The 16,694-nt window shown below is 43.0% G+C and overlaps 1 protein-coding gene across 17 annotated transcripts in view; it reads right to left on the bottom strand.

Moving 5' to 3' along the window:
* Window positions 1–1,766: 1,766 nt before the first annotated feature.
* The window catches only part of sipa1l1 (signal-induced proliferation-associated 1 like 1), a 371,020-nt gene continuing 356,092 nt past the window's right edge, over window positions 1,767–16,694 (bottom strand). For 14 of the 17 annotated variants that reach the window (XM_068039575.1, XM_068039563.1, XM_068039562.1 and 11 more), the window contains 3 exons: window positions 9,345–9,459; window positions 7,667–7,748; window positions 1,767–3,373 (listed from right to left, as the gene is read on the bottom strand). In XM_068039575.1, coding sequence (XP_067895676.1) covers window positions 3,230–3,373; window positions 7,667–7,748; window positions 9,345–9,459 — 341 coding nt within the window. In that variant the 3' untranslated portion in view covers window positions 1,767–3,229. Of the gene's footprint in view, window positions 3,374–7,666; window positions 7,749–9,344; window positions 9,460–13,271; window positions 13,376–16,694 lie in introns of those variants that run through there. The other 3 variants (XM_068039579.1, XM_068039578.1, XM_068039580.1) reach the window with 3 other exon arrangements.

Here is a 16,694-nt window from a genome sequence, read left to right as displayed (position 1 = left end):
CAGCAGACTTGGATAATTGGCTGAGAGGCAACAGCAGAGGCATTGGTGGAGTGGCAGTGGAGGAAAGCACGAATGCTGTCATCTTCAGAGAAGACAGCAGGTTGATGCACCACAGATCCACTATCCTCCGCTGTCTCCCTGCGGTTATGTGCAACCTTGTCCTGCAAGAGACTAGGAAAATTGGCAGTGAGTGTGTTGCAATGCGTTTGGGTAATGTGCCTGCCAAAGCTGAATAGCTGGATGTATGTGGAAGCTGCCAGAGGTGGTGGGAGGCTGACAGCTTTGGTAAATGTCAGGGTTAGGAGAAGCATTTGACAGTTCAGCATGAGACCTGATTGTTAACAGGTGAGTCATGATGCATTAAGCAGCGCGAGAGGCTGATGGTGGGGTGGGTAGGAGATGTCATTTGAAGATGCATTCATTGACCTTGTGAGGTCATTGAACTTTTTCGGCACTGCAGCCAGATCCTTAGGACCAGACTCTGGGAATTGACATTCCCAGTCACCTGCTCCCGTTCCCTTGCCTTGAGGACCACCAAGAAACATAGTCTCTCTCCTCCTTTTGACCTCCAGCACCGTATCAGAGAACCTGGAAGCCCTCTCTCTGCTCTGCTACTCCATTCCAGCCCTCTTCCTTCCACTGTCCCAGCAGCTGCTGTGGCCTGATAGCCTGCCCCTCTTATAAAAGGTAGGTGCAATCTTCAAGTGCAGGCTAGCTAAGCATTGTGGTACACACACACTGCTGGACCCCCTGCTGAGCATGTACCCAATCAGCAGGACGTTTCGCAGAGGGGTGCATGCCTCAACAGGACCAAGCGCAGGATACGTGCACACAGTGATTTCCATGCCCGGTTTCAGGCCTAATCGAATCTCCCCCCACCCCCTCCCCCAACATGAAGCTACAATGTGGGGAACCAAGAGCAAATCTGCTTCCTACCACTTGGTGACAAGGGCTACAGCTCCAGGTTTTCAGCTTCAGCTACGAGGAGATGGGAATATTTGGTAGGTGACATCTCTGCAATGGGCAGAAAGGACAAAGGGACACTGTTGCAGGCAGGCCTGGAGGCTGCGCTATCAACTATTTAGTACTTAAATGAAATAGACAGCAAGTCAACCAATGAGAAGCACTCAGTTGCAGCTGGGATTTAGATTAGTCGCGGCTCTACTGAGAGGTCCAGGTGATGGGCCAAGGTCCATTGTGTAGGGTGTATTGAATGTTCAAAAAGAGAAGGCAAGGTCAAAGAGTGAATGTTACAGGGCATCAAACTTAGATTTAAAAGGTAGTTACTTATTAAAGGGAAAAACGTACACTACTGAACTTCCTTGCAATCTTGGGGTCAAACAGAAGGAAGGTAAGCAGCTCCAGTGTTGAGACCCTGGGAAATAATGCAATGGAGTAGGAGATGATGTGATGAGTCTCAAATTCAACACTGTGAGGAGATAATGAGAAGGCATGTCAGTATATTTGGAGCTGAGGAGGAACGAGGAAGGACATTTTAAATGACCACAGTTTATAGTGGTATATTGATAAAATAGTAAAAGACGGAAAAAGGTGAGAGAAAAAAAAGAGACAGACTGAAGAACAAGGAAGAATTATTTTCATTTTTACCCTGTTCAGTCTTATTCTTTAGAACTCAATGTAAATAGAAGAGTGGGGAGGAGAAAAAGGGCAGAAGTTCATGTCTATTAACCAACATTTAACAGGAATTCAAGAGATGGAAGCATCAGGTACCTTGTAACAAAACATTTCAAAAAGACCAACCTGCAAACATTGAGACAAGTTTTATTGTGAGATGTTTAGAATGTACCTTTTCTGATTAAATACAGGACACGATAAATCAGAAATCTTAAGTACAATAAATAGGCGGGCTTTAGTTCCAACTCTTTACCAAGGGGGGAGAAAAATTGAACAAGCAAATACCTTTTGAAACCTCATTGATGCCTGCCATAATTCCCATTTGTATTAACAATACACTACAAGGTATAATACATTTCCTTCATACAAGGCCATATTAAACTAAAAAATCCAGAACTTCAAAACTTACCAGAACCTTACAAAATATTCCGAAAAGTTCAGTTCCAATTTATTTACAAAAGTATCAATTATTTTCTATCACTGTGGAAACAACAAAGTGTCCATTTTGAAGGGTGTGTGTGCGCGTGGGAGGGGTGGGGTTTGGAAATACAAAAAATGCAAATGGATCCCTACACGCAATGCAACTGCCACGGTCAGAGGGCTAAGTGAATTCACCCTCATGGAAACCATAACCAACAATGTCCCTACTGGACCAACCCTTCATCCTAAGCAGGTCACGATATCATTGCAATTCAAAACCCACCACTGTCTTTTGAATGATCCATCTTTAAACAATCAGTTTCTCCACAATTCATAAACTGAAAATTGGTAATATATTAAATGAAATGAGTTTCTTAGTAACAATATAATGATTTACTTTTTAAGACTCTCTAGTCAGGATGCCAAAAGGTGCTCAATGTTATGTATTTATTTTTTGGTCACCATTGTGCTGTAATCTAAACTGATACAAGGAGGGATGTGCAAAGGACACTTCACATGCATTTCGAAAAGTGTTTGTGTGAAGCATTCCTCAGACTGTACGGTGATCTTTCCTTGTTTGTTTGTTGAATCAATTTCAGATAGAAGACACTCACACTGCATGTTATTTAAACTTTTAAAAAAATTATGAATTTATTTTTAAAAATACCAAACAAAAACCCAAAGGATTCCCAACCACGGAGAAGGATCAAAGAACTAATACCTCTGATTATTAATGCACGAATCAAAACTTCTGGAATTCAAAATTCTCATTTGCTTTTAAGGCTCTTGAAAGTTTCTGGCATGTAGCTGACTGATCTCTCCCTTTGAAACATGTTATTTTAGTATTAATTGAAAAATGGGAAAGCATCAAATGTTTGTCATGGTAACAAAAACCTGAAAATCTAATGCCACAGAAGTGGTTCAAAATAGTAAAATGAGCTTTACAAACAAAAAAAATATATATATACTGTGCAAAACTTGACTTTCACATTTTAACAATTCCAGATGAAAACATAAGGCAAGCAAAGATGTATCTGGTGTGCACTGAGAGCAATCATTCATTCAGCTTGTGATGAAAGTGCTTGGGTTTTTCTAAAGTGGAACTCCTCACAAACAGGAGATCATGTCAAGACTGTTTTCTTAACAAGAGTTTTTTTTTGTTTTCCTACAAAAGTCATTTCATGTCAATCGTGTTGAAGACCCATTCGGTGAATTTTTTCAGCTGTGCAGATGCAGTGTGGGATTCCTCCTGCAACCGTAAGTTGTCCTCCCGCAGGTGCTGCACCTCTTCCTGCAGAGCGGCTCGATCTTCCTTTGCCTAATGGAGAAACATATGCAGGTAAATTGAGGCCATGCCTGCAATACAGAACAGCGCCTGAATGAGGGATTCAAATATGGAGAGCACAGTCTCAGGCAGTAATTATTACACAGTAATCAGATCAAAAGTTAAATGTTATTGTCAAGAAAACACAATACGTCAAATGAGGAATTTTAATTCATCGGTTGGAAATTTACATTAAACTTTGAATATAAAAAAAATCCTAGTTAACTTTTATAACAAAACTGGCAGCCAAGATGGCCACCGCAATTTGCATTTGAACACCTTACACATTCTAAGGTCTCTAACAGGAGACACATGTCTGATAAGCTTCTATCCAATCAATGGCTTGCTCTAGCGATTGAATTATCTGAGATTGCTTTCATTAGCACGACATTCAAGGCCATCCTGTCACATTGCCTTTGAAAGAGCAAACCCCTCCAAAGTGTAAATATTGGCATGCCGAGGCCTGAGGAGGTGGAAACTCCTAACCTTGAATCTCATTAGAAGGTTCCAGAGAATACATTGAGGCAGTGAAGTGACTGTCTGTCCATCTCGGTGAAAGCTGGAAGTTTCCCTTGGACAAAAACAGTTTCTGTCACTAGCTTATCTGTGTAGAAGCAGAAGGGATGCGTGCCTCTTTCTCTCTCCAGATAACAGTGCACGTTTGAAAACTCTCTACGACGGTGGACCCTCCAAGCCTACAGATTGCTACAGACAGAGACACCAGGGGTAAGAGAGCCACCTACATGTCTGCCTCCAAGAAAACTCTGAGCCAAGTGGGCCAACCACAAGGTGCTCTTCGACCAGCCAGAGACTTCAAGAATACGACTTCAGCCGGAAGACCATGGAATCATCCAACCTCACAGACGGTGTTTTAATTTTATTTATTTATTCTGGACTCAAATCCAATCACAAATCTACTTCTCACTGCCTGAGAAAACCTGTCCGATTGATTCTTTCGGGATCACATCACAACAAAGGTGAAAGGTAAAATACTCACTGAGGTGGTAAGCACATCCACTGTTTAAAAAGGAATAAACCCTGTTGCGGTCAGATAAGAGCAAGGACAAGAGGGGAGCCTGTGACCCTCTCTTCACCTGGCCGTAACAGTATGATACACAGTAGTGACTAAAAAATAGTAATCTGATCATGGGTCAGATGCTGCCTGGGAGTAATGTCTCTGTCATAATCTGAACCTCTCAATCATACTTCTATAGTAATTGATACCTGGCAGTGATTACAATATTGTAATTTGACCAACTCCAAACCATATAAAAATGGTAGCTAGCGTTATCAATTAGCACTGAAGTAATCTGATTGAAGGCTTATGATGGTCGATACAGAGCACCCACCAACCCTCACGGGAATGTAAAAAATCCCATGGCAATATTTAAAGTAAGAGCAGAGGGGTGTTCTTCATGGTGTCCTTGCCAATATTTATCCCTCAACCCTCATTACGAGGAACAGACTATCTGGTTATGATCACATAGCTGTGTGCGGGATCTTGCTATGTGCTGCCATGTTTCCTACATTTCAGCAATGACTACACTTCCAAAGTACTTAAATTGACTGCAAACTGTTTTGGGACGTCCTGAGATCGTGAAAGGCACTATTTAAATTTAAGTCCTTTTCAAAGGTATCTGGGAACAATTAGGGGTATGTGATCAAGATCATGGATACAGCTAATTTAAAATGCAAAATAAGCAGCGCCCAGGAGCAATCAAATTTCATATGGAAAGGCGATATTCGGGAGTCACTGCACTACAGTAGTTTCACTCAAGAGTCTAGCTGACAACTGACACCAAGCATAACACTCAAAAGTTGTTTATAGTATGTTGTTCAGATTCCAGCAATGAAATCACTGTTGCCTCCTCTTCCCTCTGAAGCATTGACTTATGATGGGATATCCTGTGGCAGCTTCATTAAGTGGGATTCATAATGTGTGAGCTTAGACTGTGGTAATAGGCTATAGGACTGTGGTGGGCCTGAGAAACAAGATCGCTGCTGTTCCTGTCCAACCACCGCACATACACATTTGAGGGTCAGAAACTGTAATTAACTCTGTTTAGCCAAGCAGCTAGATACACTGCGAGGGCTCCCATCTGGGTCCATTCAAAGATATACAAAAAAACCTGAGTTAGGTTTCAGTTATTAAGTATAAGATGTGTGCTTTGGATTAGACAGGAGCAGAGAAGCTAACTGAAGGCAAACCTTGCATTCTAGATGTGGACATTACCTCTGTGTTATTCATTAGCCATAGCAGTGCGTGTTGTGGTTGGAAATGTTGACAGACCCAAAATGAATGGGCAGATAACTGCACAGCTGCTTCTTTTCTTTCAAAAGAAGGATGTTCCCGATGGTGGGGGAGTCCAGAACCAGGGGTCATAGTTGAAGGATACAGGGTAAACTTTTCAGGACTGAGATGAGGAGAAATTTCTTCACCTAGAGTGTTTGCTACCACAGAAAGCAGTTGAGGCCAAAACATTGAATGTTTTCAAAAAGGAGTTAGATATAGCTAAAGGTCTAAAGGGATCAAAGGGTATGGGGGGAAAGCGGGAACAGGCTACTGAGTTGGATGATCAGCCATGATCATAATGAATGGCGAGGCAGGCTCGAAGGGCCGGATGGCCTACGCCTGCTCCTATTTTCTATGTTTCTATGTAAAAGCAGATGAGACAAAGTAATATATGGTGGTATTAAAAAGATTATAGAATGGTATTAGTAGCAACCTCCTGCTCCAACGTGCACATCATAGAGATTGCATTAACTGAGACATAGAAGAAGAGTTTATGAAAAACACACACACAAGCCAGTTGAAACACAGTCTATGAGCTCAACCATTTTCAGCAGGTCAGTCATGGTGAATTTAAGATTAATACTGTGTTTTACATAAAGTACAGACTGGAATCAAAGAAGGAACGATCCCTGTCTTGTGGCAGTTTTCTGCTTCACAGTGAGAATCATTATTTCTGTACTTTGTACTTGTTAAGCTGATGTTAGCAAGAAATGGAACACTTTTCCATTTCAGATACCCCACGTCAGTATCAAGCAGTCCCAAGGTCAGCTATAACAGGATTAAAAGAATAAAGCTCCTTCTACTCTGCTTCAACAATGGCTGAAGTTTCCTGTTCTTCTTGAATTATAGCAAAATTGCAATCGGGTTATTTATAAGCCAGTTTCCGACTTCTGTAGAACTAATTAGCAGCCAAATTCTTCCCCCAATGTATTGCAGTCAATACCTTAAAAGATGACACCCACTGAACTGGTATGACATTTTCCTATTTTGAACAGGAATCATGTTTGAGTTATCCGAGTGTGATTAACAAACACTCTCGGATTTAGGGGAAGTTCTGTGCTGTGGGCTCATTCTGAGAGTCAGAGCGAGAAGATTTTCATATCATCAGTCTGGGTTTTCTTTGAACACAGGTTTCAAAGGTCAGTGCAGAAAGAAAAGACTTGGATCCACATAGTGCTTTTCACGATATCCCAACATGTTTTACAACCAATTAAATACTTCTGAAGTGTAACCACGGTTGTAATGTAGGAAATGCGGCAGCTAATTAGCACATAGCAAGATCCCACGAACAGCAATGAGATAACAAACAGGTAATCTGTTCTTAGTCCTGTTGGCACAGGGATAAAATTTGGCTGAACATCAGGGAGAACTCCCCTGTTGTTCTTCAAATGTGCGAAGGGATTTTTTTACATCTACATGAGGAGGCAGGCACGGCCTTGGTTTAATGTCTCATCTGAAAGACTGCACCTTCCTCAATATTGCTGTGTGCATGGTACTTGAAGAAACCTCACCTTCAAGAGTGTCAGCTGATATTTCATACTAAAATCTCTGGAGTGGGAACGTTTTTCTTAAAATGCTCACATAAAACAAGAGATTCATATTAAAATAAAAGCAAAATACTGCAGATGCCGGAAACGTGAAATAAAAAAACAAGAAATGCTGGAAATACTCGGCAGCATCTGTGGAGAGAGCAAAATTAACGTTTCAGGCCAGTAGCCTATCAGAACATATTTATATTACTTCCAAAATGAAACTGCGTTTTGCATCAGCGCTTTATTAAGGCCACTTGCCACCTCCATTACCCGTATCTCAGACCAATATAAAGTGCACAATTGTTTGTTCGCACCTACAAGCTGAGCAATGCATCATACCAAAAAAAAATCTGTTAAGATGCTTCACTTGGGCAGATTTTCTTTTCTCCCCCAATGTGCAGAGCATACTAGGATTTTGATAGACCAATTGTTGGTTGCACAGATGTGGCCTTTATCTCTTACCCTCCTCAAATCGTCCCGAAGCTCCTTCAGCAACATTTCCAGTTCGGACACTTTGCCAGACAGAGTGGTAGGAGATTCCTCTCTGAAAAAAGAGAAGTCCAAACAGTCAGAAGAGAATCTCATCAAGGTAAATCAGGTGGTGATCCTTATTTTGTAAAACTCAGTCTGATCCGCCTCATTTCCATCCCTTCTCTTTGGGAGGGCAGCATTAGCTGCTGACCGAGGAGCAGGACTGATGTGATCGACAGTCCCACTCTAAGTGAGGTGGTTCCATATCTGGTGATTGAGCTAGGTAAGGAAGAAGTTATCCCCTGCCGCTCCCCCTGTTCTGGGGGCACAAACTCCTGATTTCCCTCTGGCACCTCACCCAGGAGGCTATTAGCATCTGCCTGGACAGTGAATGGCCATACAATTCGACAGTTATGCTGAATTGTTTAAAATTGTTCGTTCGTGGGATGTGGGTGTCGCTGGCTATGCCAGCATTTATTGCCCATCCCTAATTTCCCTCGAGAAGGTGGTGGTGAGTCGACTTCTTGAATTGCTGTTGCCCTTGAGGTGTAGGTACACTAACAGTGCTGTTAGGAAGGGAGTTCCAGGAATTTGACCCAGCGACAGTGAAGGAACGGCGATATAGTTCCAAGTCAGGATGGCATGTGGCTTGGAGGCGAACTTGCAGGTGAGGATGTTCCCATGCATCTGCTGCCCTTGTCCTTCTAGGTGGTAGAGGTCACAGGTTTGGAAGGCCACTGAATGCCACTATCCAGAATTTTAAATTTTTTTTTCCAGATGATAGGTTGGACCTGCATTTCCAGCTTTTTCTGCTTTTATTTTGGATTAACAGTGTTAAGAATAAAATTGTGAACCAGTTATATTTTTGACCTGGAACAGGCAGGTATAAGTTATCCTATTTATGGTTACTTAGAATAAAGTACACTTCATTTTTCTCATTGTATGAGTAGTTATCTTGTTAACCAACTTGAAGGCTGCTTTGGAATGTTACACCATGCAATATACAATTTATTGGGCCAGGTCTTACTAGGAAAATAATGGCATGTTAACAACACAAGCTGTTATTAATGCACAAACTGGCCAGCAGGTTCAGGGGATTAAGAGATATGCCACAAGTTGCGCATCTCCAGAACCTGCTGGTCGAGTTACATTGCTTGCACAACAGCATCTCATCCTTAGCCTCATTATTTTTAAGAACTTGCTGGATTTGGACATTAATTGTCTATGCATAACGTATGTGCACGTGTGTGTTGTACCACGATGGTGGAGTTGCAGTATGAGGGCCCTGTTCCCCGAATACGGGAATGGTACTTGAAGAAACCTCACCTTCAAGAGCAAAGACATGGCCTTTTAAAATCCTCGCCTTTCAAAGGTAATTGCAATTGGAGTGGAGGGGTAGATTTGTCCTGCCAGCTAAGCATTAAGGGTGAAGTTCAAGAGAATTAGGAAGAGCTGAAAGACATACTGTGTGGTCCTGTTTTGTGTTGTGTGAATTATAAAACGTGTGTAAAACTTGGATTGATTGAGCATTATTGTTTGTAGGAGAAAGGTGGCGGTGAGATGATTAGACTGTGTGACAGTATTTACACTGCTGGTTTGGTTTTATGGATCAGTAGATAAGTAAACATAAACAAATAGACCCAAACTGTCCCAAGACAGGATGACTCACCTTCTAGACACAGCCTGAGGTGATGGGTGTCTGTCTGCCTGATTGCTGCTGTCAAGCAATAAGCTGTCAGGTCTGTGGTCTGAATCATCAACACCAAACAAAGAAGCTCGCTGGACTGGAAAATGAAGAACGAAAACAGGTAAAGATTACTCTTGTACACATTTTTTGACATAAATAAATGAACACTTCTAGCCCATGTTGTTAAACATCCCCAGTTGTGCAGATTGCATGGAACACTGGTTTGTCTGTGACTACTGATGCCATGCTGTGATCAACTGTCAAGAGATGCGATTGTGTGGGATAATTATACATCCCCCACCCCATCCCACTTCAACCATTGCTGACAACTGATTTCCCTTCTCTAAGGTGATTGCAGGTTTCTGAATTGGCTTGCTACATGAAACATCTTCGTGACAGAGCAATCCATTACGGAGACTAGGGAGAGAGAGGAAGGAGAAACATGTAGCACCAAGTTTTGACAAAGATGCAATGCCTAGGGGTTTGGCACAGAATGGAAAGTTTGCAGTCCAGACCGACTTGGCCTCCCAGATGAATAAGTCGTCGGAGAGTTGGGCAACAGTGCTCTGGGACTTCTGGTTATATATAAAAAGGAGTCACACCACTAGTATCTTTAAAAAAGTTCTTATTTTTTTTTAAACAATAATGTTAAAGAAAGTCTTGCATTAACTTCAGTAAAATGTAATGGTGGGTGTGCAAATTTTTCATACTGTGTTCATGTGAACTACACCCAGCAGTGCAGTATTTTTGTTTTGCCTCTCCAAGTTTGAGTTGTGTTTGGGAAGAACATTTTTGAGTTGTGTAATGCAAGGGCGAAGTGCTGGTGGTTGAAAGTTGGTTTTAAGAAATGGCAGGAATTTGAGGGGACCAATTAATGGAGGTATGCAACAATGAACCTGTTGGCACAACTGTGATTTCCCACATAGCATATTCACATGAATACACTGCATTTTATGTCTCAGTCATGACTCAGTGGTAGCACTCTTATGAGTTAGAAAGTTATGGGTTCAAGAGACTCGAGTACAAAGTCTAGGCTGACACTTCAGTGCAGAACTGAGGGAAAGACCCCACATTGAAGCCTGAAGACATGGGGCAGGATTTTATCCAGTCCTTTGAGATGGGAAAGGAGGGGTACACAAAATGGCAAGGGGTTGGCATCAGGCTGTGTGCCCAACATTGTCCTGGCCCCATGCCATTGTGTCCGGGGTGGAGAAGGTCAAGGGCCACTTAAGGGCAGTCTCCTGCCTCCGCTCTGATTTTACCCTCATTGGAGGGGCCTGCTGCTGCTTGGAGACGCCTCCAAATGAGGTCTGGTGGCTTCCTAGCGGGCTTGTTGGGGGAGGCGGGGGCCTCTTGTCTGGGGCAATCCATGGCCCTCAGAGGGCCCCCCTGGCAACAATGGCCACCCCCATGGTAAGACCACCCCCACTCACCCCATCACCACGGCCTGCCTGACCGGCCCCGGCGACCCACACCCCACTTAGCTGTGTCCTGGGGTCTCCTCCACCTTTGGGACAGCAGGCCCTTTGCAATACCGGAAGTGGCCACCACTCCTGGTGGCGCTGCTGAGCTGCTGGCCCGCCAATTGGCCGGCAGCTCTGGAGGCAGAAGCTTAACCCTTAAAAGGGCAGCACTGTCAAAGCGGGGGTGGGGGGGGCAGTTAATTGACTGCCCACCGTGGAATTCCATTCAAAGTCCAGCAGAGGGGGCCGAGGTGGGGTCTTCCGGCTCGTCGCTGAGTTCCGTATTGCTGGGATAAAATCTGGCTCATGGTGTCTGTAACGTCATCAGCTCCATGCCCTGGGACAGCAGGAAGGAGAAGCGTACTCATGTTCTCCGTGCAATGAGATCTCCACTCCAGGCATTTTATTAGGGAAGATTCTCTCCTGCAACCATGAAACGAAAACCTGTGCCTGCTTGACCAGGAAGCAATATAAGGAACTACCCACTCCCATCTCCAAGTTTAAGTAGTAAAGAAAAATAAAACATTCTTGCATTTTGTATCTATTTATAATTCAGTATCTCTTTTGTTATGTTGTATTCTAATAAAAACTACAGAACATTGGCTTACTTACAGTGTGAAAAGGATGGCTTACTCTGCTCGGGTACAATAATGTGCAATATTGCAAAGTATATAAATTTTAAGTGAGGGCGCACTGGGTCACCAAAACAATGTGCTACAGATTAGTAGGATGTCAGGTGGTGGCTGCAATCCTCTTCATGGCTTGCTCTTGATCTCCACTGTGCTTTTATGGTGAGGCAACCAGCAGAGCTCAATACTGATCCCGATCACTGCTCAGATCTACTGACCCACTGATAACTCAGTACGGTGGAACTACTGGGCACTAAGAAATTATGGGAAAGCCTTCTGATCCTTGGAAGCTTCCTAAGAGCAGAAGGATTATATCATTTTCATCATTATCGGGGTTTTACATTGAACAACACATGTGGATCCCATTAAACCATTAACAATGTAAAAATTGTGAAGAAACCCATAACAACTGCTAGGAAATATAAAGATTAGGCCTCGTACACCAGATGCCAAATTCATTGTGCAACACTCTCTCTATATGCTAAGCCTTCAAATTATACCATATTAATGAGGCTGCTTAGGCCATCTCTTACAGCTGGGACAAAAGGTTTTCAGAAGGCACTAATCCGCTCCACTGAGAGATCAGATAAGCCTGTCAAATCATGGAAGCACCACTAATCCAAGCTTTTATTATCTGAAAATGTGACCAGCTTCTAAATGACAGACCCAATTTCCCATAAGCCTCAGGTGCACAAAACAAGATGCTGTGGTAACAGATCTACAATCGCTGAGGGCATTAAGGAATTTAATACACTCAGGAGGATAAAAGAGAATTGTTTGAGTCCCAATTCTCAGAGTTCTAAATATCAAGCCGTGTCATAATAATTCAGCCTCTCTCTCAGACTGTTGATAAAATAGGAGACTACACCATATAAATATACAGAACTAACTTGTAGCACAATCAATTGGCAAACATACAGGTAACCTGATAATGTTCAGAAGAAAACTGCTGCTCTGAATCAGTCATGGCTGGTGTCAGAATGTACCTGGGACTGGGTACTTTTGGCCAATTTTCAACTGGTGCTACATGACCGAGCATGGCAGGACCAATGGGCAACTTCACTATAGGGTCAAACAGCAACTAGGTTGCCCTATGAAAGCATATTCCGTGTTTTTAGTAGTGAGAGTGTCACTGATAGCTGCCATGGAAAACTCTTGGGGGGGGGATGGGTAAGGGAAGTAGCAGTGATGCTAGATTGGAAAGGAAGATGTCTAAGAATGTGTCCATTGTGGGTGGGGGGGATGGGTGCAGTTGTTTATTGATGAAAGAGAAAAACATAAATTAATTGTTTAAACTGGGTTTGATCACTTTTGGGTCACAAAGTTCTTACTTTGTCCACATGAGGTTTTAGGCACATGATCTGGGCTCACATGAAGGGCAGCTTGAGGAAGTGCTTCATGAGAGAAGACTAAGCTCTGTCTGCCTGTTCTGATGGGTCGGGTGCATGTCAAAGATCCCACAACACTAATTAAAGAACAAAGAGCTTTCCTGGTTTTCTGGTCAACGTTCCTTCTTGAGTCAATACCCCCTAAACAGAGTTTAACTGGCCAACAACTTCATGTCTGTTTGTGGGATATTTCTGCAGCAAAATAGCTGTTGCATCCACCTATATAAAAATAGTCAATACATGCCAGTATGGCGCACCCTGAGCTGATCAGACATGAAAGCATTAGATAAGTTCAAGTATTAGTGAATCACATAGCTCTGAATAGATATGTACCAGCAAAGAGTTTTGAAAGAGTGACTTTATCTCGAAACATCAATGTTTAATATAACTAAAATTTTGACAGAGGTAGAAAAGTATAATTTATATCTATGTGCATGTCAGAAATCAACAATCCCAGGATCTCCATTGTGGCAAGTGATTTCTGAACCAATCGTGGATTTTCACCAGTCCCACTCCAGCTTGTCTGCTTGAAACTATTAAACAAAACAAAAATCACAGCATGTAACAGCGCAAGAGTGTACAGTGAAAAACCATTCCTAAAACACATGCTTTATATATTCTTCGGATGATCAATGCCTTTTTATATACCAGCTCAATTTAGAATGTTGAACAGATGTCATTTTCAGTTATTACATTTATCCAGTCACTTTGAAAACTTGAAACCTGATGACCCTGAATCTGGGCTCTGGCAATCGCTGATCCTTGGATTGCATCTGGTAAGCTTTATTGACCCTCCTGGTCTATATGGAATGGGAGAAGAGAGGGAGACCACAAGCACAAGGTGTACACTGCTCTGCTCTGCTTAGAAGAGGAGGCTAAGCAGCAGTGAAAAGGCTGGCAAAATAGGGCGAAAGGATGGAAAAGGCCACTTATGATCAGATTGAGTATTAAACGTAACAGTATAAGAAATAGCAGCAGGGGTAAGCCATATACGGCTCCTCGAGTCTCTTGCACCATTTTTTTAAGATCATGGCTGATCCATGACCTCAACTCCATTTTCCTGCCCGATCTACAAAACCCTAGATTCCCTTAGAGTCTTAACAATCTATCGATCTCAACCTTGAACATACTCAACGATGCAGCATCAGCAACCCCCTGGGGTAGAGGATTCCAAAGATTCACAACCCTCTGAATTTCTCTCCATCTCAGTCCAAAATGGCTGTGCCCTTCTCCTGAAACTATTTCTCTAGTTCTAGACTTTCCAGCCAGGGCAAACAGCCTCTCAGTATCTACCCTGTCAAGCCCCCTCATAATCTTATATGTTTCAATGAGATGGCCTCTCATTCTTCTAAACTCCAGATAACATAGGCCCATTATACTCTCTGTCTCCTCACAGGACAGCCCTTTCATCCCAGGAATCAATCTATCAATCTAGTGAACCTTCATTGCACTACCTCAAAGGCAAATATGTCCCCCCTTAGGTGAGGAGACCAAAACTGCACACCGTACTCCAGGTGCGGTCTCACTAAAGCCCTGTTTAATCGTAACAAGACTTTCTTACTTTTGTATTCCAGCCCTCTTGCAATAAAAGCCAACTTTGAGAGAGTGGTTAGCAAACCGTATGTGATCATGGGCTTCATAAATAGAGACATACAGGCATAGAGTACAAAAGCAGGGAAGTTATGCTGAATCTCTATGAAGCTCTAGTTAGGCCACAACTAGAGTACTGCATCTATTTCTGGTCACCACACTTTAAGAAGGATGTGAGGGTCCTTGAGAGAGTGCAAAGGAGATTTATCAGAATGGTCCCAGGGATGAGGGATTTTAGTTACAAGGTTAGGTTGGAAAAACTGGGTTTATTCTCCCTGGAGCAAAGGGGATTGAGGGGGGATTTGATAGAGGTGTATAAGATTATGACAGGCTTAAATAGGTTAGACAAGGAAAAACTGTTCCCATTAACTGATGGTACAAGGACTAGGGGACACAGATTGAAGGTTTTGGGCAAGAGATGCAGGGGAAATGTAAGGAAGAACTTTTTTACATAGTGAGTGGTAATTACCTGGAACTCACTTCCCACGAGAGTGGAGGAAGCGACAATCAATGATTTTAAAAGGAAATTGGATGGGCACTTGAAGGACATAAACTTGCAGGGCTACTGGGATCCACAGGGGAGCAGACTGACTGGATTGATCCGTGGAGAGCCGGCATGGACTCGATAGGCCAAATTGCCTTCTTCTGTGCTGTAAATGACTCAATGGCATGTCATTTGTCTTCCTAATTACTTGCCGCACCTGCATGTTAACTTTGTGTTTCTTCTACAAGGACATCCAAAACCCTCTGAATGCTAACATTTAATAGTTTCTCACCATTTAAAAATACTTTTCTATTCTTCCTACTAAAGTGAATAAGCTCACATTTCTCCACATTATAACATCATCGGCCACTTTCTTATTCACTCACTTAACGTTACCTATATCCCTTTGAAGGCTCTTTGAGCCAGAGTTTCAAAGGGCTGCAAGGTTGGCACCCAGTGCAGGCGGGATGTCAAAAAGCGCAGTCCCGAAGATTGTCTCGGGATCCCAACGCCTTTGGGACAGTTTTCAATTTTCAAAGGCCTGACACGGGGGCGGCGAGTAGGGAACGGGAAACACGCTTCCCACCAGTTAACATTCACTTCACCTTCTTAAGGAGCTTGTTTGCCAAGCGGCCTATGTGGTTGCGGTTGAAAGTTTCAATCTTTAATTCAGCAAACCCGAGCAGTCTGGTACGTGTTCGTGCACAGCTGTCGGGTTCGCTGCGGTGACAGCAAGTTTCTCTCCATTTAATTTAAGCTGACCTTTCTGGGACCTACTTGCGCCAGTTCAAGCATTCTACTGTCATCTAGCCTTACTTGGCCACTTCCATCGCCAAGGCGCTGCTGGTCCTCTAGGGAGCTGCCTATTCTTTTCAACAAGGCAGCAGCAGCCCCCAACATGGCTGCCACCTGCCTTTGCCGCTGGCACCGGGCAGGCAGCTCCTGCTCCCTGGAGGTGCTCGCCACCTCTAATTGGGTGCTGAGCTCATCTCCTGCCCAATTTGGGCACTTACATTTAAAAACAGCATGGCGAGAGTGATGCAGCTCAGACACAGGATGGAGACCTGAAATTCATCTGGGTGTTGGGCTCCTAACCTCACTTTAAAAATTCTGCCCTTTATGTCCTCCTCACAGCTTACTTTCCCACCTAGCTTTTGATCATCTGTAAATTTGGAGACATTACACTTGGTCCCTTCTTCTAAATCATTAATATAGATTATAAATAGTTGACACCCCAGCACTGATCCGAAACAAACAAGAACAGACATATCCTGGTACTCAGATACGGTCTTCATATATTGATCAGCTCGGACATATATATGCAAAGAATCTGTGCTCCAATGGGACCTGGCAAATCATATCAATTATTGACCTGAGTGTGTAGACCTTATGTGAATGATTGACTAATGATGCTCTATTTTGTAAACTTCACAACTGACTTGTAGACTTACCTTTCTGCCCAGATACTGCAAAAAAAAGCTTCAGTTACTTGCACTAATCTTTCAATTTTACTCCAAAGATCATTAGCCTGTACCAGCCCCACAATTCGATCACTGTGTGGTGGAAACTGCGCATGCTAACCGCACAAGATTGCACAGCCTACACCGACTCCTGAATGACGTGTTTTCTATATCCCATTTTTTGAGGCTGCATCTTTACCTTCCATTTCATTAAACTCTGCTGACTCTACATTATTTGTCATAATGCTGGTCGCGTGCAATTTCAGCACAAGATAAAGTTAGTGCATGTGGATCATGCTTGTCCCTGCAATCTGTCAG

Source organism: Heterodontus francisci, chromosome 9, assembly GCF_036365525.1.
Source record: "Heterodontus francisci isolate sHetFra1 chromosome 9, sHetFra1.hap1, whole genome shotgun sequence".
NCBI lineage: Eukaryota > Metazoa > Chordata > Chondrichthyes > Heterodontiformes > Heterodontidae > Heterodontus > Heterodontus francisci.
This window is presented reverse-complemented; position numbering and strand designations above follow the sequence as displayed.